Source organism: Embiotoca jacksoni, unplaced genomic scaffold (genome assembly GCF_022577435.1).
Source record: "Embiotoca jacksoni isolate LCO1_2020_lvr unplaced genomic scaffold, fEmbJac1.0.p SCAF_86, whole genome shotgun sequence".
Lineage (NCBI taxonomy): Eukaryota > Metazoa > Chordata > Actinopteri > Embiotocidae > Embiotoca > Embiotoca jacksoni.
Window position 1 is genome coordinate 930,001 of NW_027185443.1, and position 24,896 is coordinate 954,896.

At 43.2% G+C, this 24,896-nt stretch overlaps 1 protein-coding gene and 1 long non-coding RNA gene across 8 annotated transcripts in view; both read right to left on the reverse strand.

Moving 5' to 3' along the window:
- The window catches only part of sfmbt2 (Scm like with four mbt domains 2), a 45,282-nt gene that overhangs the window by 11,571 nt on the left and 8,815 nt on the right, over positions 1-24,896 (reverse strand). For 4 of the 6 annotated variants that reach the window (XM_069139890.1, XM_069139893.1, XM_069139891.1 and 1 more), the window contains exons 3-10: positions 24,687-24,781; positions 19,230-19,470; positions 16,356-16,376; positions 4,112-4,200; positions 3,195-3,444; positions 2,476-2,573; positions 894-995; positions 1-7 (exon numbers count right to left, since the gene is read on the reverse strand). The exon at positions 1-7 is cut by the window's left edge and continues 224 nt beyond it. In XM_069139890.1, the coding sequence (XP_068995991.1) occupies positions 1-7; positions 894-995; positions 2,476-2,573; positions 3,195-3,444; positions 4,112-4,200; positions 16,356-16,376; positions 19,230-19,470; positions 24,687-24,781 (903 nt within the window). Of the gene's footprint in view, positions 8-893; positions 996-2,475; positions 2,574-3,194; positions 3,445-4,111; positions 4,201-16,355; positions 16,377-19,229; positions 19,471-22,215; positions 23,779-24,686; positions 24,782-24,896 lie in introns of those variants that run through there. The other 2 variants (XM_069139895.1, XM_069139894.1) reach the window with 2 other exon arrangements.
- On the reverse strand, positions 4,208-10,986 carry LOC138192482 (uncharacterized). 2 transcript variants are annotated; one of them, XR_011177797.1, is made up of 3 exons: positions 9,211-10,986; positions 8,637-9,160; positions 4,208-8,486 (listed from the first exon to the last, which is right to left on the reverse strand). It is a non-coding gene; the product is annotated as an uncharacterized lncRNA (long non-coding RNA). The 2 variants fall into 2 exon arrangements; XR_011177798.1 differs by having other exon boundaries at positions 4,208-7,562; positions 7,613-8,486; positions 8,637-10,986.

Consider the following 24,896-nt stretch of genomic DNA (forward strand, 5'->3'; position numbering starts at 1 on the left):
CGTAGACCTGGAGGGGAAACGGAAGAAACTCCGGTTCGTGTTTCTGGTCGCCATCTTTTCACGGTTAATGTAGAACTTTCTCACTCGTCTCCAAATTTAATGAAAAATTATTTCGCTGCATCGCCATTTTAGTACGGAAGCCAACAAGGGCCGTTATTACTCAATAGGGAACTTTAAGTATTATTGATTGCAAATATTTATTCTGAAAAACAACAATCGGCTAAATTCATGTTTTTTTTTACTTGAAACTTCAAATAGGAATTCTCTAGTGGTGCAATTTGAAGAAAATATACGTTTACTTTACGTATCCTTTATTGCCTAAAACGATCCCTAAATTTCTTACTTCTTGTTTTTCAAAAATCCCAATTTAGCAGTCTTCTGAAATGTCAGCAGTCACCTTGGATGAAATTCTTCATATTTTTGTTCCTATTTGTAGCTTTAAACTACTGAATTGTGGCAAAAAATATTGGCTGCTGACAACAGACACTATCAGTAATATTAATATGGACAGCGTAGGCAGATTTGTTCATCTGTTAAGGTTAAGGAACCCGATAAAAACTGTTGAGAAAAATGTCTACGTAAAAAAAAAAAAAAAAGTCAGCATCAGTATGTATCACAGATAAAAATATTCAAGGTTGCGCTGGAAAGTCGACTTCCCAGAGACTTTCAAGCGGATTCCAGTCGCTGGAATCCAAAAACATGAGTAACAAGGCCGCCTGATGGAAACAAACACGCAAAAAATCCAAAGCCACAATAATACCAGCAGCTGCATTTTTTGTTTTTTTTCTTGTCTTTTCTTTCTTTCTTCCATAAGACATTGTTGTCAGCGGGTTTTTTAATTTTTTTATTATTATTATTATTATTATTATTTATTTATTGGGAGTCCGACTTACCTTGGTGACAGAAACGGGGCAGATCCGGAGCTGCTCCCACGGAGAAACCATCTCCAGCTTCATCCCCAACTTGAAGGAGTGCTCGGGCAGGTCCACGTGGTCCTGACACAGTAAAGTCAAGATCTTTAAGACAAATGTGCTCCACTTCGGATGACACACACACACACACACACACACACACACACACACACACACACACACACGCAGGGACCATGTAGGTCATGTGAAACCCTGCTGTGTGTGTGTGTCGCAGTAAAAGGATGCGTTCAGGCTGCCAGACTTCTTTTTTTTTTTTGGGCCTTCCTTCCTTTTTTTTTAAATTTTTTGTGAGGACGTGAAAATCTTGGACGTCTCACGCTGGATTCGATTTCGATAAAGTTCTTTTTTTTTTTCTTTTCTTTTTTATAGCCTCGTGGTTGCTTCTCCTTTCAAACTATACTGGAGCTGCACATTTGTGAAGGGAATTCAGATTTAATCGTCTGTTTCGACTAGACGACACCGTGATCAGGAGGTGACGGCTTTTCTTGCCACTAACACTCCTTATTCTTTGAACTACTGACTACCAGCCTTTTTGTTGGTAGGAGTATATATTTTTTATATATATATATAAATGTATATATATATAGTTTACTCTCTTTTTCTCTCTCCGCGCTGCTCGTCTCTCTCCCACATATTAGGTTTGTTTTAGTTTCTGCCCCCTCTTCTTGTGCAGAGCACCATGAAAGCACACAACATTAGCAGCAGCAGCTTCGGTCCTCTGTCTGTGTCTATACGGGAGGCATTCAAGCACGGTGCTGAATGGAGGTCACCCACGCCGGAGTCCAGTACAAAATCACTGCAGTTCCACACATAGGACGGAAAAAAAAAAAAAACCCCGACTCAGGTCCTGGTTTTGTGTTAATGTAAAGAAACTCCTCTGCTAATGCGAGTGACGGCAGAATTCAAGCGCAAGAATGAAGTTGCGTAAGAGTACAATTCAAAAGCCCAGCGATAGAGAAGAAAAACGTATACACAAATATTACAGTTTATATCTAAAGATTTTCTCCTCGTATACATTTGATCTGTTTCATCGTAATGTATTCTTTATTTTTGCTGAATCGGTTTCTTGGATTTGGGTTTTCCCAAACTATTACTCTGTAATGCAAAACCGTGCTCAACTGGTACGGCTCCAAATGAACTGCTTCTATAAACTACTGAGTATTCAGGTCGTTTCACAGCAGGTCAGCTGATGATGCAAAAACCTGAAATTTTCCACCCGTTTCTGGTAATAAATGCATTTTTTTTCCCTGTATTAATTGGCAACGAGTCATCAAATTCCTTCCCGTAAAAATGATAAATACATTAAAGAGCTGTAGAATAAACCGCCACCGCTCATGCTCTGAGCTTTACATCATAAATCAGCCACATTCAATAACAAAGGTGAAAGAGGCAACACGTCAGTTCCCTCAGGTGGTCCTGCAGTCTGGCTGCACGCCAACACACACACACACACACACACACACACACACACACACACACACACACCCAACCAACCACACACTTTCACAGGAAACAGAGATGTGTGTGAACTTCAGCGCCTCACCTTGAACACCTCGAGCGGTAACGGACTCTTCTGTCCGTTGAGCCGAGCGTCGTCCAGCGCCTGCTGCCACTCGGAGGCGTTCTTCAGCGACCGCAGCGCTGAGCAGCAAAGACATGACGGAGAAAGTTAATAGCTATTCAAAAAAATACGTAGAAAAAGTGTCATAAAACTCGACAGTTTGGGTAAAAACATTTTTTTTTTACCATAATTTGTCTTTAAATTTACATTTTAAAAAACCTACATGTAGGCCACCACTCCATTAAACATTCAAACCCAACATGTCCTGTTGTTTTGGGCCGTTAAATCCCATTTTATGCCTCACAGATTTTAACCTGCCACGTTTACAACAAAATTTGAGTCACTAAAATGTTTTTAAAGCCAAAACATGCCAAAGATTCCTAAAATGTGATTATTTCCTCGTTTTTCATGATAGTAAATTGAATATTTACAAGATTTGTACGACAAAGCGAGCAATTTGTCACCATGGAAATTGGGAATGGGAATTTCTAAAGACTATTTTTGTAAGGAGCTTAATTGAGGAAAAAAGAAAATAAACACCCACTTGAGATCTGGTTTTATTTTTAGGCAGTCGGATGCCTCTCCTAACATGGATGTTTGGGCCATCATGGGCTTATTTAGTGTAATTTTCTTCTTTCTACACGCTGGATCACCGTCGCTCCTTGTGAGCCGAGCAGCTTTCGGTCCGATGGGACGCTCACCTGTCGGCGGCTCCAGGGCGAGCCGGTTCTCCGGGGCCCAGCCGAGCGGCCGCAGCCTGACGTCCAGGTAGAACAGCCAGGCGTCCTGAGCCCGCTGCTCCTCGGCGAGGCCGGCGTAACGCAGCCGCAGCCTCCCGCCCACGTTCTGAATCACTCGGACCGGCCAGTACAGCGACGGGTCGGAGACGTCCTGAAGCTCCAAGACGGAACCGCTGACGATCAGATCCACCGTGTTCTTCCCTCGCAGAGGCTGAGAGGGACGGAGAGACCGGTGGGTTTTTTTTATTTGCTCAAAAGAGGTGACAAAAAGAAGGAAGCGTGAAGAAAGAACAAAACTAGCTGTTTCCTTGAGATCGGTCCAACGATGACACGCGAAGTAACAGTAAGGAGACATTATTAATTTGGCTTTTTGCATTTTTTTTAAAGTGTTAATTGCGACAGAAATAAAAAAAAAATTAAAACGACAAAGTGTCAGAAAAGGCGGCAGGTTTTTTTTTTTTTTTAAGCTGTTTGCATAAGTGGTGCTTTTGTTTCTATTGTGTGGAATTCATTTTGTGTTTTTTTCCCCCGTTTTTAAAGCAGTAATTTGACATTCGGGGAAATACAACGAGACGAGAAGAGCGACGCCACTTTAACGTCTGCCGGCCGCAGCTACGCGTTCACCGGTTGTTAAGTCTCGTCACGTGAAGGGGTTCAGGTTCAACGAAACCGCCGTCCAGCGCTTTCAAAATGCCCAAAGTAGTTTTTTTTTTAATCGAGACTTTTTAATTATTCGTCCTGTAGAGCTTCACGAGCAAAAAAAAAAAACATATTTTTCCGTCAGAGAACGTAATTAACGAAGAAGAAACAGAAACGTTAGACCATTAAAATACTAATATATGAACGGTGATTCTTCCCCGGCGTGAACACACACTCACCCCGTCCAGCAGGTTGGCCGGCGCCGTCCTGGAGCCCGTCAGGTCCTGAATGAGGAACTCCGTCCAGTCGTTGTATTTCTCCTTGATGGCTGAAAAAGAGACAAAAAAAAAGAAAAGAAAAAAAAGAAGCAACACTGAAAACGATGCCGACGACTCAAATGTAGAAAGTTAGCAGTTGAATGTCAAAGGTTTCCACTGCAGCATGCATGAGGACGTGCATGCAAAGTATTTTCCCCAATGCAGGCGTTTCAGCGGCGGATACTGATTATTAAAAAAAAACAAAAAAAAACAATTAATCATAACCGCAGATAAATATTTATGTTAATTTTTAAGCTGGAAAAGACTTAACGGTGTAATAAATCTCTATTCATTTCTGTGTTTGTGTGCAGAGCGACAGCTGCGGCGAGCGGCTTCGTCTGCAGAGACGTGTGAACAGAAGTGCAAGAGGTTTTCGTCCAGAATCTCAGACGTCGGAGGTTTAATTCAGAGCAACTGTTGAGGCCGAGGTCGCCTTTAAACCTTGTCAGGTTTAAAAAGAAAAAAAAGAAGCAGGGCAAATCAAAAACTGAAAACGTCAGCTTGAGAGTCACATTTTAAACACAGACGAGAGGAAAAGACAAAAATGATGCAGAAGATCATGGCTGGTGGAACTGAAACTTTCCCCAGAAATGCCCACGGTGGTATTAATAGAGGTGTTACATGTAGTTGTTGTCAGTCGAAACTATACGAACACCAATAAAACCAGAGTGAGATCGGGGAGATTTGTGATGTCACCGACTCGACGCGGTTTATCGCCGAGCTGAAACCGACGCACTTTAAACACTTTGCAAATAAATCCGACCTTCGTGAAGAAACTGTTGTTTTAACGGTCGGACATTATTGTGTCTCTAATATTGTGTCCACCTTTCTTCTTTTTTTTTTTTTTATCAGGAAGTGAAGGCTGAATCCCAAAACACGGCTGGAAGATAAGCGGCCTCAGGAGCGACCGTGAAGCCGAATCGACGTCATAACCTTCGTAACAGCAGGTCCGTTGCTTTAGATTAACTTTTCATTTCTACTAAGTGGAGCTAATTAACGGGCCAACTGAGCGTAGCGGGAGAAGCGAAGCAAGATGCCAATCAAGCGCAACTCTGTAGTCACTCTGTCCATCGTCCGTATTAAGAAGTAAAAAAGAAGAAGCTCCCAGATCAGTTGTCGTTTTCCCCGTTCAGCCGCCCACATTGTTTAAATAGTAAATGAATGTGTGAGAGTGTGTTTGTGTGTTAAAAACGAGGCGTGGTCGGATGCGTTTTTATCTTTAGTCAGCGAAACGTGATCGACAAACAAAAAGCTGATCTCGAGTCGGTGCTGCGGGATTTAACTGTTGTTTTAAAGGCGCGTTATTAGTTAGGTTACACACACACACACACACACACACACACACATTTTCTGTTTCCTCTGCAGAGAAGTTAAAAAAAGTTAAAAGCTGATGTTTTTTTTGTTTTTTTTTAAAGGGAGAAGATGATGAGTCACCTTTTTTTTTTTTCATCGTGTCTAAAACAAACCCGCGATTAATTAAGAGAATCAGTAAGAGGATCTGGACCTTCTCTGTTCCTTTTTTAACGCTTCGGGGCTAAAATAGAGCCCAACAGGTTATTTGTCGCATTTCTTTCCCATTTTTTTTCTCTTCACTTTTTTTTATCACGAGTTATTCGGAGCTCACAAACGACCCCGGTTCAAAATGAAATCTGACCCGTCACATAGACAGGAAGTGCTGAATGCAGCAGATAAAATAACTTCAAATCAGATAAACAAACAGTATTAAGCAGGATGCTCCCTGAAACTGAGTCACAAGAAAAGAGGACTTTAGTCTCGATTCATTTAAGGTTTGATTTGTCTTGACGCCTCAAATAAAAACAGGTGTTTTGACCTGGAAAGACAGAAACAGGTCGGCTTCTTTACAAATAATTTATTTTTTTTACAAATATTCAGTGTTTCTCAAGTAATTTGCTCTAAAAACCATAATTTTCTTCTTTTTTTTTTTTTTATTTTACAAATTTTAAATCTTTGAACATTTATCAGAGTTTACTTTTCTCAACTGAAACCAGCTTTTTTTTTTAAAGATTTTCTAGTTGAGTAAATTTAACGAGCTGCGGGGACAGAAAACGTCTCCCGTCGTTCAGTTATTATCTCCTCAAATTCGCTTTTTCTGGGTTGTTGTCGTTGTTTTTTTGTTTGTTTTTTTTCTTGTATTTTGGCCATAACTTTTCGTCCCCCACATGGGAGGTGAATCCCCACGATGTCGCCACAACATGAATATATTTGTTATAGATGCACACACACACACACACACACACACACACACACACACACACACACACACACGGCAGGTGGACTCGAGCTCTGTCTCCGAAAGCCGAGCTAAAAAGCTCCAACGCATTTGCATGAGGATGTGTGGTGGTGTTTTAGTTTTAGTTTTTTTTTTTTTTTTTTGGTGCCCGCTTCCTGTTTCCCAGGGTGCATCACTGCTGCATAATGCCTGCTTTGCTTTTCATTTGCTTTTTGACTCCCGATATCGGTTTCCTTCCCATCCGTCCACTTTCTCTTCCAAACGGCCTCCTTTTCAGAGGAGTCTGAGGAGGATGTGGCTGTTTTTCCTGTTAGTGACATATAGAGGAAATAAGAAATAAAAAAAATAAAAAAACCCTCCTCAGACACTTGACACTTATTGGAGTCACAGAGACGTTGCCAGATGAGTCACGGTTGCAGAATGACTGTGTGAGAGCTGACGTTCCCCGAAGCGCTGATTAACATCAAGCTTGAAGTTAAAGAGAAAGACGGTCTGAAGCACGACGCTGCTGATAATGAAAATGGCTTCCGGATTAAGTTTGTTTGGTCTGGGAGGTGTGTTTTATATAAAAAAATATATATCTTGTTTTGTGTGGTTTTGCCAGTGACGACTGGGCGTGTGTGTGCGTGTGTTTCCACGGCGATGAGCCAAGGCGGTAGATCTTATTTGTAGCAGTTAAAAAAAACAAAAAAAAAACAAACAAAAACATGGACAGCAAGGTTTTAGTTTCATCAGCTTCAGGTTGGTCATTTTTTTTTTTAGTAGAAAATAAAGATTCATGATTAAAAGCTTGTATTTCTAAAAGCATTTTAAAATAACAGCAGTTAAACGAAGAAAAATCAATGTTCCCTAAACGCCTCACACGGAAGCCGTAACTCGGCGATCCATTTTACCGATGTTCCCCAAACGCCTCACGCGGAAACCGTAATTAGACCCTACAGTTTACCGATGTTCCCTAAACACCTCACACGGAAGCCGTAACTAGACACTACAGTTTACCGATGTTCCCTAAACACCTCACACGGAAGCCGTAACTAGACACTACAGTTTACCGATGTTCCCTAAACACCTCACACGGAAGCCGTAACTAGACACTACAGTTTACCGATGTTCCCTAAACACCTCACACGGAAGCCGTAACTAGACACAGTTTACCGATGTTCCCTAAACACCTCACACGGAAGCCGTAACTAGACACTACAGTTTACCGATGTTCCCTAAACACCTCACACGGAAGCCGTAACTAGACACAGTTTACCGATGTTCCCTAAACACCTCACACGGAAGCCGTAACTAGACACAGTTTACCGATGTTCCCTAAACACCTCACACGGAAGCTGTAACTAGACACTACAGTTTACCGATGTTCCCTAAACACCTCACACGGAAGCCGTAACTAGACACAGTTTACCGATGTTCCCTAAACACCTCACACGGAAGCCATAACTAGACACGGTTTACCGATGTTCCCTAAACACCTCACACGGAAGCCATAACTAGACACGGTTTACCGATGTTCCCTAAACACCTCACACGGAAGCCATAACTAGACACGGTTTACCGATGTTCCCTAAACACCTCACACGGAAGCCATAACTAGACACGGTTTACCGATGTTCCCTAAACACCTCACACGGAAGCTGTAACTAGACACTACAGTTTACCGATGTTCCCTAAACACCTCACACGGAAGCCGTAACTAGACACTACAGTTTACCGATGTTCCCTAAACACCTCACACGGAAGCCGTAACTAGACACTACAGTTTACCGATGTTCCCTAAACACCTCACACGGAAGCCGTAACTAGACACAGTTTACCGATGTTCCCTAAACACCTCACACGGAAGCCATAACTAGACACTACAGTTTACCGATGTTCCCTAAACACCTCACACGGAAGCCGTAACTAGACACTACAGTTTACCGATGTTCCCTAAACACCTCACACGGAAGCCGTAACTAGACACAGTTTACCGATGTTCCCTAAACACCTCACACGGAAGCTGTAACTAGACACTACAGTTTACCGATGTTCCCTAAACACCTCACACGGAAGCCATAACTAGACACGGTTTACCGATGTTCCCTAAACACCTCACACGGAAGCCGTAACTAGACACGGTTTACCGATGTTCCCTAAACACCTCACACGGAAGCCGTAACTAGACACGGTTTACCGATGTTCCCTAAACACCTCACACGGAAGCCGTAACTAGACACTACAGTTTACCGATGTTCCCTAAACACCTCACACGGAAGCCGTAACTAGACACGGTTTACCGATGTTCCCTAAACACCTCACACGGAAGCCGTAACTAGACACTACAGTTTACCGATGTTCCCTAAACACCTCACACGGAAGCCGTAACTAGACACGGTTTACCGATGTTCCCTAAACACCTCACACGGAAGCCGTAACTAGACACTACAGTTTACCGATGTTCCCTAAACACCTCACACGGAAGCCGTAACTAGACACTACAGTTTACCGATGTTCCCTAAACACCTCACACGGAAGCTGTAACTAGACACTACAGTTTACCGATGTTCCCTAAACACCTCACACAGAAGCCATCGCCAGTAGCTACAGTTTACCGATTTTCCCTAAACACCTCACACGGAAGCCGTAACTAGACACTACAGTTTACCGATGTTCCCTAAACACCTCACACGGAAGCCATAACTAGACACTACAGTTTACCGATGTTCCCTAAACACCTCACACGGAAGCCATAACTAGACACGGTTTACCGATGTTCCCTAAACACCTCACACGGAAGCCGTAACTAGACACTACAGTTTACCGATGTTCCCTAAACACCTCACACGGAAGCCGTAACTAGACACAGTTTACCGATGTTCCCTAAACACCTCACACGGAAGCCGTAACTAGACACTACAGTTTACCGATGTTCCCTAAACACCTCACACGGAAGCCATAACTAGACACTACAGTTTACCGATGTTCCCTAAACACCTCACACGGAAGCTGTAACTAGACACTACAGTTTACCGATGTTCCCTAAACACCTCACACAGAAGCCATCGCCAGTAGCTACAGTTTACCGATTTTCCCTAAACACCTCACACGGAAGCCGTAACTAGACACTACAGTTTACCGATGTTCCCTAAACACCTCACACGGAAGCCATAACTAGACACTACAGTTTACCGATGTTCCCTAAACACCTCACACGGAAGCCATAACTAGACACTACAGTTTACCGATGTTCCCTAAACACCTCACACGGAAGCTGTAACTAGACACTACAGTTTACCGATGTTCCCTAAACACCTCACACAGAAGCCATCGCCAGTAGCTACAGTTTACCGATTTTCCCTAAACACCTCACACGGAAGCCGTAACTAGACACTACAGTTTACCGATGTTCCCTAAACACCTCACACGGAAGCCATAACTAGACACTACAGTTTACCGATGTTCCCTAAACGCTTCTATTATATAATTTGAATTATTATTTGAATAATTCTATTCAAATAATGTGCCATTTTATTTTTATTAGTGTTCACATCTGCAGTTTTCTGAGCATGTGAGTACTTTTACTTTATAGTTTTGAGCCTGAGGCGCTTCCTCGCTATCTCACACAGACAATTTGAATGTTGAGTCCGTCCACTCTTATAAATATCTGCTTCCGTTCTTTTTCAGATAAAATTCTAAGTATCAAAGTTGTGTCTCTTTTTCTTTTTCGACACAGCAAATGTTTACTGGAACGGCATCATCGTGGGTGATGTAATCAACAGAGTGAGAAGTTGTGGCTTTTAACACAAAGAAAAAAAAAAAGGTTTTACACACACACACACACACACACACACACTGAAATATTCTCACAGTCTTTCTCTGTGAATGTAAACAAGGCAGCAGTTTATGACCATTAATTAACTGGAAGTCAAACTGTCATCTACATTCACAGACACTGAAGGCCAAATGTTTCTTGACTTTGCCCTCGTTAAACATTTCCTAGTTCTTTAGAAAATGTTTTTTATTTTAGCCGAAACAACAACAAACCAGAAAAAGCGTTTTAATGCTTTTATAATCCCTTTTTAAAATCCTAAATTTGAGCAAATATAATCAACAGTACTGACACTAAACTCCACAGAAGCCCGTTTCGGGGCTTTAAATACGTAATTGCCTCATGAGACCAAATCAATAAATCCTCTCGTGGCCTTAAATCAAATCAACAACTGAGGAATTTTTTTTTTTTTCTGGCAGATGAATCGACGCGTGTCGACGCAGTTTTCCCTGCGACGCTAACGTGAGCGTGTCTCCAGACGCGTCGTATGCCCGTTTAATAACAGTGTTTTCTCCTGTGAGACTATTTTCATTCCTCTCTCTGCTGCTCACTCACTCACTCACTCTCTCTCTCTCACACACACACACACACACAAGCTGTACACGCTCCCGTGTTGATCTCCGGCGTGCAGAAATAGATCAACTATTTTTACAGATCCTGCCGTCGTTAGTCATGAAGCCGAGCGGAGCTCAAGTCGATGTAAAACTTCACCCTCCTTCACCCTCTCTGCACCCCCCCCCCACACACACACACACACGCACACACACACGCACACACACACACACCTCGCTGTTTCATTATACTGTAGCGCTTTGTACACAAATGATTATTTATTTCTCTTCATTTTCATCCCTAAAGGCAGCACACACACACACACACACACACACACACACACACACACACACACACACACACACACACAGAGGTGAAAGCCTGACTTTCACATAACAATAAGTGCATAATTAACCTTGAGGGAGGAGATCCTCTACCCTCCCCCCACACCTCCCCTTCCGTCTCTCCCATACATTATCCAAGAGCCAGCCCCCCAACACACACAAACACACACTTGTCCCAGAGGCCCCAGCTGGCTGAAGTAACCAAGCAACTACCTAGCATTAAAAAAAAAAAACCTCGAACAAAACAAATATGAATATATATATATATATATATATATATATATATATATATACGTCTGAAATATTTGCATCTTATTCTCTCGCTGTAAACAAACTGGAGGTTTATTTGAACGCTTCACTTTAGATAATCAGCGCTATAATTAAAGAAGAAAAATGCTCAATGTGTGTGTGTGTGTGGTTATTTTTTGTAGCCGCGATCACAGCAGAGCAGCAGATTCTAATCAAGAGTTAATGCGAGCAAATTAGGCTCGACCCCCCCGCCAACCCCCCCCCCCCCCCTCCAAGCCCCCCCCCCCCCCCCTCCCCCTCACCTCGTCCCATCCAGTCATTATGTGCTGGCGTGGAGATGAGAAGCCCTGCGAGCACAAGGGGTAGGCAAAATAAATAAATAAAAAGGGCCCAAGTGGATTCATCCACCGGGCCTCCACTTTGACCTTTAACCTTTAACGGGTAGCGACCGCAGCGCGTAAAACGCCTCGCAGCGCCACGTTTTCGCGCGTCCATTCGCGAGGCGTATCGCCGTCGCGTCCGTCTGGACAGCTTCAGACGGTACATTGTTAAACATGTTTACAGCGGTGAGGGGGGAAATTAAAGCAATTTGTGTAAATAGGAATTACCTTCTCCATGTGTTCGCGGTAAAGAGGCCCACAGGAGCACGTACAGTAAATAAGTGTGTGTGTGTGTGTGTGTGTGTGTGTGTGTGTGTTGATTGTCATTGTGTGCCTTCTGTTTATTTTCACGCAGGCCGCCTTTGATTCCGGTCTCCGCTCACGAGAAGAAGGAAAAAAAAAAAAAAAAAAACCTCGACGTCTCCGGCGGCGTATGAAAATGAAGCAGCGAAAGGTAAACACACACAAATACACTCTCGTCTATAAGAGACACAGAGAGCCTTTGTGAGGTCATGCAAAATCTGGAGGTTACAGCAGGGAAGGGGGGGGGGGGGGGTGATGTGTGACTCCGCCCACTTTGTTTTACATGATGTTTGTGTCAGTGTACCAGGCTGCCGGCTGGTGTTTCAGATTCAGAAATGGTCGATTTAGCCGTAATCATTATTAGTGAGAGCATTTTTTTTGCCAAGTCAGCACGTCGCGAGTTAAATACGTGTAAAAAAAAAAATCTCATCGTACACTCGACACGCAAAGCGGCCCCGCAAAGTATTAGAAAAATGCACGAGCGACTCTCTGCTGAAATGAAAAGCGTCGCGCAGGAAGTAAGTAAATAAAGAGTAGTTACTGGAAGTAACTGCAGTTCTGTGAGTACGTTGGTATTTTTGTTTTCTTTCGGGACGGACAGCGGGAGGGAAAATACAGCTCGCACCCATCTGAGCGCTCAGTCCAACAAAAAAAAAAAACATAACAGGAAGGGGGCGGGGCCACAGACGTAAGGACTTTTCAAATTAAGAGGTCTGAGGAAGCACAAAAGTGTTTCTTTTTCACTCACTGCAGCTGGACAGAAGAATCAAGCGTGTTTGTCGGGTGTTGTCAGACAGAGGGGCACGAAAACACGTTGATTTCTGGGTAAAATGATTAAAGCTGCAGATTTGGCGGTTATTTCCTGGTCGGCGGCAGAACGACACCGCTCTCGTCAATATTCCCGCGCCACCCGAGCAAGTGCGCCGACATGCAAGAGCCCTATTTGTTAGTGTACTACAGGTCTTAAGTCAGCGGTGCGTTTATTATGCCGTTATTGTAAGAGCTCATTATTAAGATAACATGCTCGTTACACGCAGCAGCGCGCAAACATGCAAAACGTTAAAAATGAAGGGGGGAAGAAAAAAAGATGAACAACGTGAAAGATTGTTGTTGTTGTTGTTATTATTCTGCACGCGAGCAGATCGGTTTCCTTTCCAACCACTTCCGCAAAATCCGCCCGTTAAAATAGCGACCGACGCGCGAGGCGCACCTGTCCGTCAAAGGTAATGGGATATGTCACCCTGATTGGTTCATTGCATTTGGTTTGCACCCAAAACACGCTGACGATGATTGATTGAGACTCTTTCAGTACAAACCCCTTCGAACCGCTCGCCTCACTTTACACATGAAGATTATCAGAGGTTAAACCAGTAAATTGGATTTGGACACACCCTAAATGCACCTGCGCTTCACACCCAGTGCCCAGATCATTTAAAAATTAAAAAAAAAATTAAAAAAAAATATATATATATATAAGTGAAATCTGTAAATAATATATTTTCTCACGATGGATTGCGGATCATTGATGCATCTTTAGCGTTAAAGCAAAACAGCTCGGCGGGTCACACCCAAACCAACGCGGCCCTTTCGGGTTTTTTTTTTTTTCCCTCCTTACACACATACACACACACACACACACACACACACATACACACACACACACACACACACACACACACACACACACACACACACACACACAAGCGCGGAGGACAGGTCTATCTGTGAGCGTCATCTCCGGCAGGCTCTGGCAGGAGGCAGCGTGGTGAATTCATTATGCAAATGATCTCCGCCAGGATTTGTTCAGAAGCGCAGATACTTCACCACATGATCAAACTTGTGATGTCGCCTAAGAGAGCTCTTTACATGAATGGTTGAATGTACCCCCCTAAAACACATCCGGGAACTGACACACACACACACACACACACACACACACACACACACACACACACTTGAAGGAGTTCACAACAGCAGCTCGACTCTGTCTGAACAAGCTTCTGAACCCGACACCAACAAAAACTCAGTCAAACGTTGTAGGTCTCTATTGTAGGTTTAATTTTTACTTCCCATAACGCCGTCTGAGTAAAAAAAATAAAAGTTTGGCAAACATTTCTTTTCCGAGATCCGCCTTCATTTGTCCAATTTTTTTTTTTCACATTTTCCTTTAAAAATTCCCTCAAAAAAAAAAAATCCATAATCTGTTTCAAACTTTTATCTAAAAAAACAAAAAAAACTGCACATTTGTAATATGTGAGTAATTTTCTGCTAATAAGCTGTAGGATGGGGGGTGGGGGGGGGAGGGCGTCACTACAGGTGAGGTGGAAGAAATAATCAACATGGCTGTTAAACTGTCTCTCGGATGACTTTTTATTTATTATTTTTTTCTAAAAACGAGCAAATTACGCAACCGAAGCGCTCGCAGCGCTGCTCCTGCAAACGGAGACGCTGATTAATGCCGGCGCTGATTTGATGAGCACAAAAGCTTTGCTGAACGCATCAGTTGGCAAGAGGAGCATTTTTGAATTGGAGGAGCTGAGAAGGGAGACTGTGTGTGTGTGGGGGTGTGTGTGTGTGTGTGTGTGTGTGTGTGTGTGTGTGTGTGTGTGTGTGGGGGTGTGTGTGTGTGTGTGTGTGTGTTTCATGAGTGAGTAAGCAAGTTTGACGAGGTATTTAGGTGTGTTGGTTAGTTGTGCTTTGTCCAATTGTAACACGTATTTATTCTGTATTATGGGTGTTTATTTTTCCATTCACATTCTGGGAACAGCAAGTTTACCAGACGGAGTCCCGAGGGACGCTTTAATAAACCGTTGTAGGCAGAATTAACAGGAAAGACCATCGGGGAGGAGTATACATTTACGTATAAATGAATAATGACGCGTCACTGCCAGATAAAAGTGTCTGTGAGTCACCGTGAAGCTTTTAAATCTGGTGTCTGGTGAGACGTCCCCGCGCTGCGGGACGGACGCACAGACGAGACTTCCGCCATGCGAGCACGCCAACGTGAACGAGGATGAAAATAAATCTATCGTTCTAGAAGTTAATTAAGGCGTTCCTTCTTCAGCAGGAAGTTTTATCTTCATGTTTAGACACGAGAAGAAAAAAAAAGGTTGTTGTTGTTGTTGTTCATTATCGGACCGTTTTTGTCAAAGCAACTATAGTTTTGGAGGCAGAATGTTTTAGCTCTTGGAAAACGTTACGTTTGTCTGAATTGAGCATTTCATTAAGATTATATTTAGTTGTTTCATTCAAATAGTTCGGTGTAATAAGTCAAACTGATTCTCGAGTCGCCTATTTGTCAGTATGTTTTGCATAGTTTTTGGATAATGTGTCATATTACAAGCCAAAAACAATCCTTCATCTTTACATCCCTGCTCACACACACACACACACACACACACACGCACACACACACACACACACACACACACACACACACACCAGCAGGAAAGCAGAATGCAGTATATAATACAAAGGGGAAGCTCAGCAAAACCTCCTACATGACTTGCAGGATTTATAAACTGCACAATCAACCGATAAATACATGAACTGATGGAGAAAGAGCCAATTGTTTGTGGGTGATGTTTTCCTTTTAAGACGCCAGCAGAGCGTTCAGCCGCAGAGGAACTGATACGACGTCAGCGGTCAACATCGTTGCCCCAAAACCTCCCGGTCGAGATCCTTGTCGTTAACACGCTGATTTTATCACGCGTCTTACAACCAGTTCTTGAACTTCAGATCTTTGTTCACTTCTCGTGGTCCCGCGTTCTTCTTCTTTTTTTTTTTTTTTTCTTTGGTGTGTGTGTGGTTTTTTTTTTGTTTTTTTGCGGCACGAGAGAAGAGGAGGCCTCGTTATCAAAGCATCGCATTTCTCACCGAGCGGCTTCGTTTTTTGCACGAGTTATCACCAGAGCACAGCTTGGTCTGAGCAGGCACAAAAACAGCAGTGTGTGTGTGCGCGTGCGTGTGTGTGTGTGCGCGTGTGTGTGTGTGTGTGTGTGTGTGTGTGTTATCTCTCCGCTAAGACACACTCACTCTGCACTCAGCTAGAAAAAGAGTCACATGCAAGAAAAAGAGGCAAGGCAATGATGACCGAGCAGTGAGGTCACTCCCTGCAGAGGTGAAAAGAGGAGGAGGAAGGGGAGGAGGAGGAGGAGGAGGAGGAAGAGGAAGCACACTGTCCATGCAGCTCCGAGGGCTGAAGTTGATTTCATGTTAGCCACTAGTGAGCCGGGCAGGCGAGTTAGTCAGAGGCACTGTAAGAGCCGCTTACCTTTTCTTAGGTAAACGTTATCTGAGAGATAAAAAAAAAACAACAAAAAAAAAAACAAATAAGACAGGTGACTGTAACACAGCTGTAAGCACTCAAAAATACACACACACACATACACACATACACACACTGAAATGTGCATAACATGATGCAAATCCTTGAAATGAAGCAACAAAGTGGTTTTTGTTTGGGGGGGGGGGGGGTCATATTCAGAAATTGACAGCATGTTGCAGAAGCTTCTTCAGGGAATAAAAACCTGCCGTTACATGATTTCTGCTTCAGTTTTCATCATCGACATGTCAGCAGCCACGTCAGATATTTACACCAAATAAACGGGGAAATGTGAGCTCGCTGACATCAGTGGGTATTTTGTAGTTTTTACCAGATTTTCTTTTAGTGGAAAAATGTAAGTTTCTTATCTATATCTATATAAATGATCAGTTTATGATCAGACGAGGACGATGGATGGAATGAAAAACAAGTTTAAACACCTACAGAATTTTCTCAAGTGAAAATTTGCTGCTTTACTTTAATCGGCTTTGCAAATTAATATTTTGGAAGAAACGTAAAACGTGCAGGATTTAGGGATGTTTGCATGACTGTGTTCTTTTTTTTTTTTTTTTTTCTGATTTTGACTTGTTATGTTTATATATTATTTGTTTTACTCTCCAGCTAAAACCCGCCTCCCGACTTGGTACCTCTGTATCAGCCTCTGCAAACCTGTGCGACCAATTCGTACACTTCTGTGCCCAGATCCATAAAAAGGTTAATTGTGGCACTGAACCCGCAGGGAGGAGGTCGGGGTCGATGGATGGACGCATACAGCTCAGACGTTTGACAGCCAGTTTGGCATCTTATGTCCCACGTTGGACAACTAAAGCTTCAGATTGTGGTTTTAGTTTAAAACTAAACACGTGCTTTGTATCAGAAAATATCTTTTTTTTTTTTTTATTTTATATTGAACTTAACTCCGACTATGTTTATACTGTCAGTCTCAGAGTCCAATCTTCTAGATTAACTGGCTGTATTATATATTAAAAATGATCAGATCCGATCTCTTGTGTTCAGGTTTTAATCTTCAGTCTCGGTCTTATCACATTGGTTGCTATAGTAACGACATGTAAAAGTAGAAGCGGTTTACATAAACAAACCCGGGATGGAGGATGATGAAATGGAAGTTAACGGTGAACGTTCGGCTTCAACGTTTTATTGTTAAGTGAATGAAAGTTATATAACATGAAACATCACAGTGCGTCCTACGAGTGTATTCGTGATTAAAAGTTCACTGTGCATCCACAGTGTTTGTAATGTTTCTTTTAAATGGATGTACAGAAAACGCATATTAAAGCCACAGCTGACATGTTTTACATGAATTTTTCAGTCTTGACTTAAAACCGAAATTGCTGTTTAAGCAAAATGAAGAAGAGCTATTTTACTTTTCAACCCAATATTTTGTGATTTGTAAATTGAATATCTGTCGGTTTTGGACTTTTTATTTTCGGGCATTTTTAGGACAGTTTAAACTCCCTGTCAGATAAAATGATCATCACATGCGGCCCTGTTTCAGTCGTGTCAACGTTTGGTGACTTGTAACAGTAAACCAGTGCGATAAGTACATTTAATCTGTCGTTTCCCCTTTTCAAAGATAATCTGCCGAGCAGCTTGTGAACATGGACGTTGTCGCCGCTGCAGAAGACAGAAGAGGAAGTGGATGAAAAGAGCGGCACTGAGTGAAAGAAGGACATCTGGAGTCAGGTGGAAAAACTTATCCAGGTCGTCTCCACGACGACGGGAGGCGGCAAAGCTATCCATCAGCGGGGAAGGGTCGGGAGAAATAAACGGCGTGAGGAAGCCGGCGAGGGGGTGAGTCATCTATCTGAGCTGCAGGTGGAAAAAACATCTGCTGCGAAAGTTGTGATGTTGCGAAAGAGGGCGAGATTGGAAGTTAAGGGTGATGCTGGGTTTCAGAAAGGTGGAGTTGAGGACAGCCGGCTGTCTCAGAGAGCAGGTGAGCTGCCTTGCATTGATTTAAGCTGGTTGAGCGCGACAGCGAGGGTGTGATGTGATCAATGGCAGAAACCTGTCCGTCCACTCAGTTTATTCCGAGTTCTTTGAAAGGTAAAGACGGGAGGTGCTTATGTTACATGTCTCTGTGTGTAAGTTACGTCAAACTGACACTTTCCAATGTTTGAACTGAATAAGGACGCCGTGTGTGAATAAGTACCCACAATCCTCTTCTCAGCAGCACTGCTCAGCGATTTAGAAATACACCAGAAAATCAAGGCTCATCATTTTAGTTAAATATAACTATTATTTCAAAAAGAGCAAATTTGGTTGACACAGATTTTTACAGCCATATTTTTTTCCTATTTTGTCACTTCCACTGAAACCCACCTTACTCTGGCTCTGATTGGCCAGCACACTTATATCAGAATCAAGAGCCAATCAGAAGCAGACAAGGGGCGGGTTTCATCACTTTTATGCATCTCAAACAGCTGCTGGCATGTAAACAACAGACTGTATTAGACCACTTCCTGTTTAACACAGTTGACCTGAAATCCTCAATTTTAATGATTTCAATGAATAAAAAATTATTAAAAAAAAAAGGTGCTTGCTCGCTAAATTCTCTCCAAACACAAACTGAACAGAAAAATGGGAAGGAAATGGAAATAAGCTGCAGTTTATCAGCCGCCATCAGAGTCGGGAAAAAAAATCCAGTGTTTCGTGTTTTTGAAGTCCGATTTTATTTTATTTTATATGATTTAAACCCAGTTCTGAGCTTTTTCCTGTTTTAAATTCTTTTTTAAATCAATAAATTATGAGCCTTGAGGTCAAATGTATTTGTGTTTGTGTATTTGTGTGTTTTCTTCCTACCTTCGGGGGGCATGAGGGTCTTGTCGTTCTGGGCGCACCAGCCCACCGGGTGCAGCTCGGCCGTCATGACGTCGCACCAGAAGTCGGCCTTGCGGTCTTCGCCGTAGCCGCTGAAGCGCAGCAGCAGCAGCTGGCCGCACGTGGTGATGATGGTGGCCACCCAGTACGTGTCCGGGCTGCTCTTGTTGGCCACCTCCAGCTTCATGCCCGGCTGGAAGCTGCTCTGAAGGCTGATCTCCACCTGGAGGGGGGGGGGGGGGGGGGGGGGGGGGGGTCAGTAGAGGAATATTCTTAATATATATTTTTTTTATTTTTAAGACACATTTTGTTTTTTTCCCGGACTGTAGATTTAAAAACAGACAGAGTTTATTATCGAAACTGCTTCATTTGTGGGTGAACCTGAACGTGAGAGCGTATAATTAGTTATCCCGTAAGCTGCATAAATAAAAACTGCGCGCGCACAAATAAAGTTAATTCGGAAACAACTGGAGTTCTGTTAGATTTAGACCGTTCGGCTACTGGGTTAATCTTTAGTTTTTTTTTCCTTTCAGGTGAGGCTGGTTAAACTCGGGGGTTTGTTTACAGCCTGTCTGATCTTTGCCCTGTTGGTTGGCCGCTACATCTCCATGCAGACCGAGCGAAACGTTTTCGTGACCGAAGAGAAGTTTTCCTCCAGAAACTGCTTCGTATATGTAAATTCCCCCCAAAAAAAAAAAAAAAAAAAAAAAGAGGTGGACAGCAGGGCTGGATGGTGAAAATGGTTTCTGACAGAATTCCTTCATATTGACGTAATCTCAGTGTTTTGAGGGTAACGAGTGGTGCTTTCTGAATATATTTGCATACTAGGAAACAGATGTAACATAGTGGGGGGGGGGGGACTCCGCTTTTACACTTAAAGGTCAGTTTATGGGAAGTTCGACAGCCTGTGGGAACAAGTTGTTTAATGTCTTCTGCTGCTCTGGATTGAAGCTTTTAAGAAAAAGAGAAAAATAACCGCTGAGGTTGACCTCGAAACTTCAAAACCAGTTTACGGACAGCCGGTGTTATAAAGTGATTGCATGGGGATGTGAACATGGAGGGAGAAAGCCCGGCATTCCCAGACCCGAATCCACCCCGTGAACGTACGGGTCTGCCGGGGATCGTTTCCAGTCGCTGCATCCTGCTGGGAGTCGACCTCGGGGTTAACTTTGAAACTATTAAAGCAGGCTTTATGCCGTGTTGTCCTCCATATTTGTTGCTAAAAACGTCTTGCTAGCTGCACCACCGCTGCCGTTGTTTATAAACGCCCGTAGTGGCCGCTGATTGGTCCGCCGTTTAGAGGCGGAGCAAACCTTGATGTCACAGACAAGATTTAAACTGTGAAGTGGGCGGAGCCAGGCTGACTGAGGCATGGGCGACCGAACAAAAAATTGCTGTCAGTTGCATCATGGGAATATCTGTTTTCCAATTTAATGTTTTTTTTTTAATAAATTTAATCCATACTTTTAATCCATACTATATTTTTTTTTTTTTTTTTTTTTTTTTTTTTTTTTTGTTGTTGTTTTTTTTAAAGCCGTCTCTTTACAGCAGTCAAATAATCTCAGAAAAATGGTTTTGCTGAACTGTAACTGCTGGATTAGATTCGAAGGATCTAAGGATATAAAGATGTTCCCTTGAGTTATGGGAAACTATGATGAGATTTTTTTCTGGCTTTAAATAATCAATTTTGTGGGCAATTATGTGACATAAAATTGTATTTTCACATAATTTTTGACTGTTATCGTGACAAAAATAATAATAATTGCCAAACATTGGTAAAACAAGGATTTTAGTGACGTTATAGTGGCTCATGGTGTGTGGGTGCTGCACCCTAAGTGTCATAACGGTTGGTAAAACCCCGTCATAATGAAACATGACATCTTGTCTCATGTCACTATATATATATATATATATATATATTTTTTTTTTTTTTTTTTTTTTTTTTTTTATCACTTGCGTTTCTTGTCGTTACGCTTTAATCGGCAGACTCGAGTGTTTGACGGCCGCTACGGGAACCGCGTCACGGTGCCACAGAGTGCAGGTGAGGTGAGTACAGGTGACATTTAAAAGATAATCAGCAGAATTCATAAAGCTGGTGACTTTCAGGAAAAACACAGTCGAAAAAAACCAACAACCTCCGAGCCAAACAACAGCCTCCCAGTTTGTCCTTGTGCTGAGAGAGCGAGAGCGATAAATCTGTATATGAATGCAGCGCTGCATAATGCGTTTCCTCCGTGGCCACGGGCTGCCATACAATTCTCCAGAACATTACAAGCCCAACAGGATGTTCACATTCAACGCTTGGCATGCGCACACACACACTCACACACACACACACACACACACACACACACACACACAAAAAGTGAATGGAAAAAGCCAACATCTTAGAAATAAACACAATAGATACGGCCCCGTGACTTCCTGCTACAACAATGCAAACGTGCTGTATCACTCCGGTTGGCTTATGTAAGAGAGCTACGGGCGGCCTCTGCAAGAAGCACGGACTCTGTGTGTGTGTGTGTGTGTGTGTGTGTGTGTGTGTGTGTGTGTGTGTGTGTGTGTGTGTGTGTGTGTGTGAGTGTGTGGTGGGGGGAAGAGGGGGGTGGGGGGTACAGGCCCAAGAGAAATCACTGTTTCAATTTGTCCAGAGAGAGAGAGAGAGAGGGCTGCACTTTACTGAATCACATTTTTCTGGGGAATTCATGGTCTGTTTCCCAGTGACTCAATCCACTTACCAACAAGGCAATTTAGCCTCCCGAGAGACCTCTGCCGCTCAAATCACAGCGCAGTCAGTTTTTGTCCAAACATCGCGGCGCGCTTATAAAAAGCTCACGTATTCTAATCTGTTACGTTCGGGGCTCGCGAGTGACGCAAGAAACTGAAAACACTCGATACGCTTCTTCAGCCAAAAAAAACCCAACAACAGCAAAGAAAACTCAAATCACCAGCAGACACACGTCTCCACCTTTTTTTTTTTCTCTCTCCTCGGCCGCCCTGAGCGCCGTGAGCCTCGTCGGGGGGGAAAGACAGCTGCTCCGTCGGTCAAACACGGGAATCATCCGAGGTGGATAAAGACCTCACATCCAGGATCAGCTACGTTCGCCCATCTGGCCCTCTCCTGTGATGTAACGCGGCAAACGGGGGCAGAGCCTCGTCATGTGTAGGTCAGGTGCAGCCTGAGTTTTTAGGGGAAGTGTTTAGTCTGCTACAAGTGACTGAAAATCATCTGATTAAATGCTGAAATGCCAGAAGAAAAAAAAATGCAAAACAATCTTCTGCATATAAAATAATGTAGTCGGTTACCCGTCATATAATAGATGTTAAATCAGCATTTTAATGTATATATATATATATACACATATATAAACTACCAAAAACCAGGAAAAACATCTACATCTTCTGAAAAAGGCACTGCTGTAACACTTCACGGTTACGTGGATTAAAACTAATCAATCCTATTGATCAAACTGTGTTGGTAAATCACCTTTCATACCAGTTTTGTGTCATTTCTAACAACCAACAAGTAAAGATGTAAAACTGTCAAATATATCTGGCAACGGGGACTAATGTGCATCAACAACAAAAACTCAGAAACAAGCAAAATCAACTCCACTTTTCCACCACGTTATTGCTGTCTTCCCCTGAGTCATCCCCTTCGCTTTCCTCTTTCACCCCCCTGTCTCTCAATCAAGTTCTCACTTTGGTAACCTCTGCCCGCCCAACCACCTGCCCCCTTGACCCCATCCCATCTCACATTCTCCAGTCTATTGCCAACATCGCTGCAATGACATGTTCCTGTAGATACATGCTGCATAACATCAGGAGAATACGTCCTCTTCTCACTCAGAAGGCGGCGCAGGTTCTGGTCCAGGTTCTGGCCCAGGTTCTGGTCCAGGCTCTGGTCCAGGTTCTGGTTATCTCACATCTGGACTACTGTAACTTGGATGAAAGCATCAGCTAAATGTAATGTAATGTCTTCTACTCACTTCTAGTTCCAGGTACCACGGGGTACTACAGTCCTAAGTGTAGCTGGTCGTCATAGCGACACTTCAAACTACCGCGACGTCATCTTCAAACACTCGCTGCATTCCTACTGAGCACGCCCAGTAGGCCTCATCCACCCAGAGCGGGAATGTCTCACCAGACACCAGATTTAAAACGTCTGTATATATAATATAAGAGAGGATGTAATCAGCGTCAATCAACTCAGTTAAGGGACATTGTAAAAGTCCTACATTAGTAAAGAAGGTATTTTATGTTTCCTTTTTTCAGCTGACTTTTACATAAAATTACCTAACTAATACTTTTGCTAAAATACAACAGTGTGAAATTACAAAAGTAGTAAATCTGTCATTGAAGACTTCAGGAAAGCGCTTCCCTGTTGTCCTTCATTGTTTTGCTGTATATTCTGTAAGCAGAAAAACAGTCTAGTGAACACGAATATAGTCGGTTATATCCAGCTTCGCCTCGGGAGGTAAATTCATCATCACTTTGGCACGACAGCGGTTCTGCTGAGCTTAGCATTAGCCTGAAAAACAACAACAACAATTATAGTGGAAAACTAATTAGCTGAATCGGAGTTATTTCTGTTGGTGTTGTTAACACGCAGCAGCTTCAAACTCCGTCGATTTCAGCTGGAAAACAAATGTGTGAAATACAGATTGTGTTTTGCTCCTTTGTGGATGCGTGAGGTCGGAGAGACGAAGCAGGTGTACTCGACGTTGTTACGACAGGGTGTGGCCTGTCGGCGACGGCAACACGCGGGTCAGCTGATTTGAGTTTTCAGCTCAGCGAATCGGAGCGGAGCGCAGCTGGCCCGGAGAGTTGCTGCCAACAACAGTACCTTCCCTCCTCATACCTCCTCTCTCTCTCTCTCTCTCTCTCTCTCTACGAAGGAGTTTCCACTTTAGAAAATGTCTGTGGAAAAAAAAAAAAAAACCCTCCAGAAGCCAGATGTTTCCGGAAATCACTGAGACTTTAAAACCCATTTTGACCCATTTTAAGGTTTCGTGTCTTCGGCGGACGAGTCGGAGAGCAGCGAGAGAAAAGAGAGAATATTGGGATATTTCATGCATGATGTTGTTTATAATGAGAGTAGAGAAGCATGAAATACTGGAAATGATGAGGGATGCCTTTAGGACTTCGCTGCTTTTATTCACTCGGAGTGACAGCAAGGTGCTTCGTTTTGTTTGCACGCTATCGTTGTTTTCTTTTGTGCTTCGGTTGTGTGTTTTACAAAAAAAAAACACAAAAAAAGCCATCCGACGACTTGTGAAACAAAAAGCAAAGCGAGCGCTGCGTCGAGCGGCATCAACGCGGCGCTGCTCGGCCCCGGCTCGCTCCGATGTGTCGTTAAGGGATTTTATGCGCACGGTGCTTAAAGCGCGAGGCCTGTGTTTAAGGGATCACCGAGGGATGGGCTTTAAGATCACTCACATGTTTGAAGGTGGTGTGAGGGGCGGCGACGGCCCCCGTCTCCTCCATGTACTCCTCCCAGTTGAACTCCGCCTCTTCCTCCATGGAAACCGCATCTGACCAAATCACCAAAAAACAATTACGAATAATTAATACGGTCGTAACGTGGCGTCGAAGCGCGGAAATGGTTCGCGGCGCGGTAGTGAGCGCAGCAGGCTGCAGCTCGTCTTA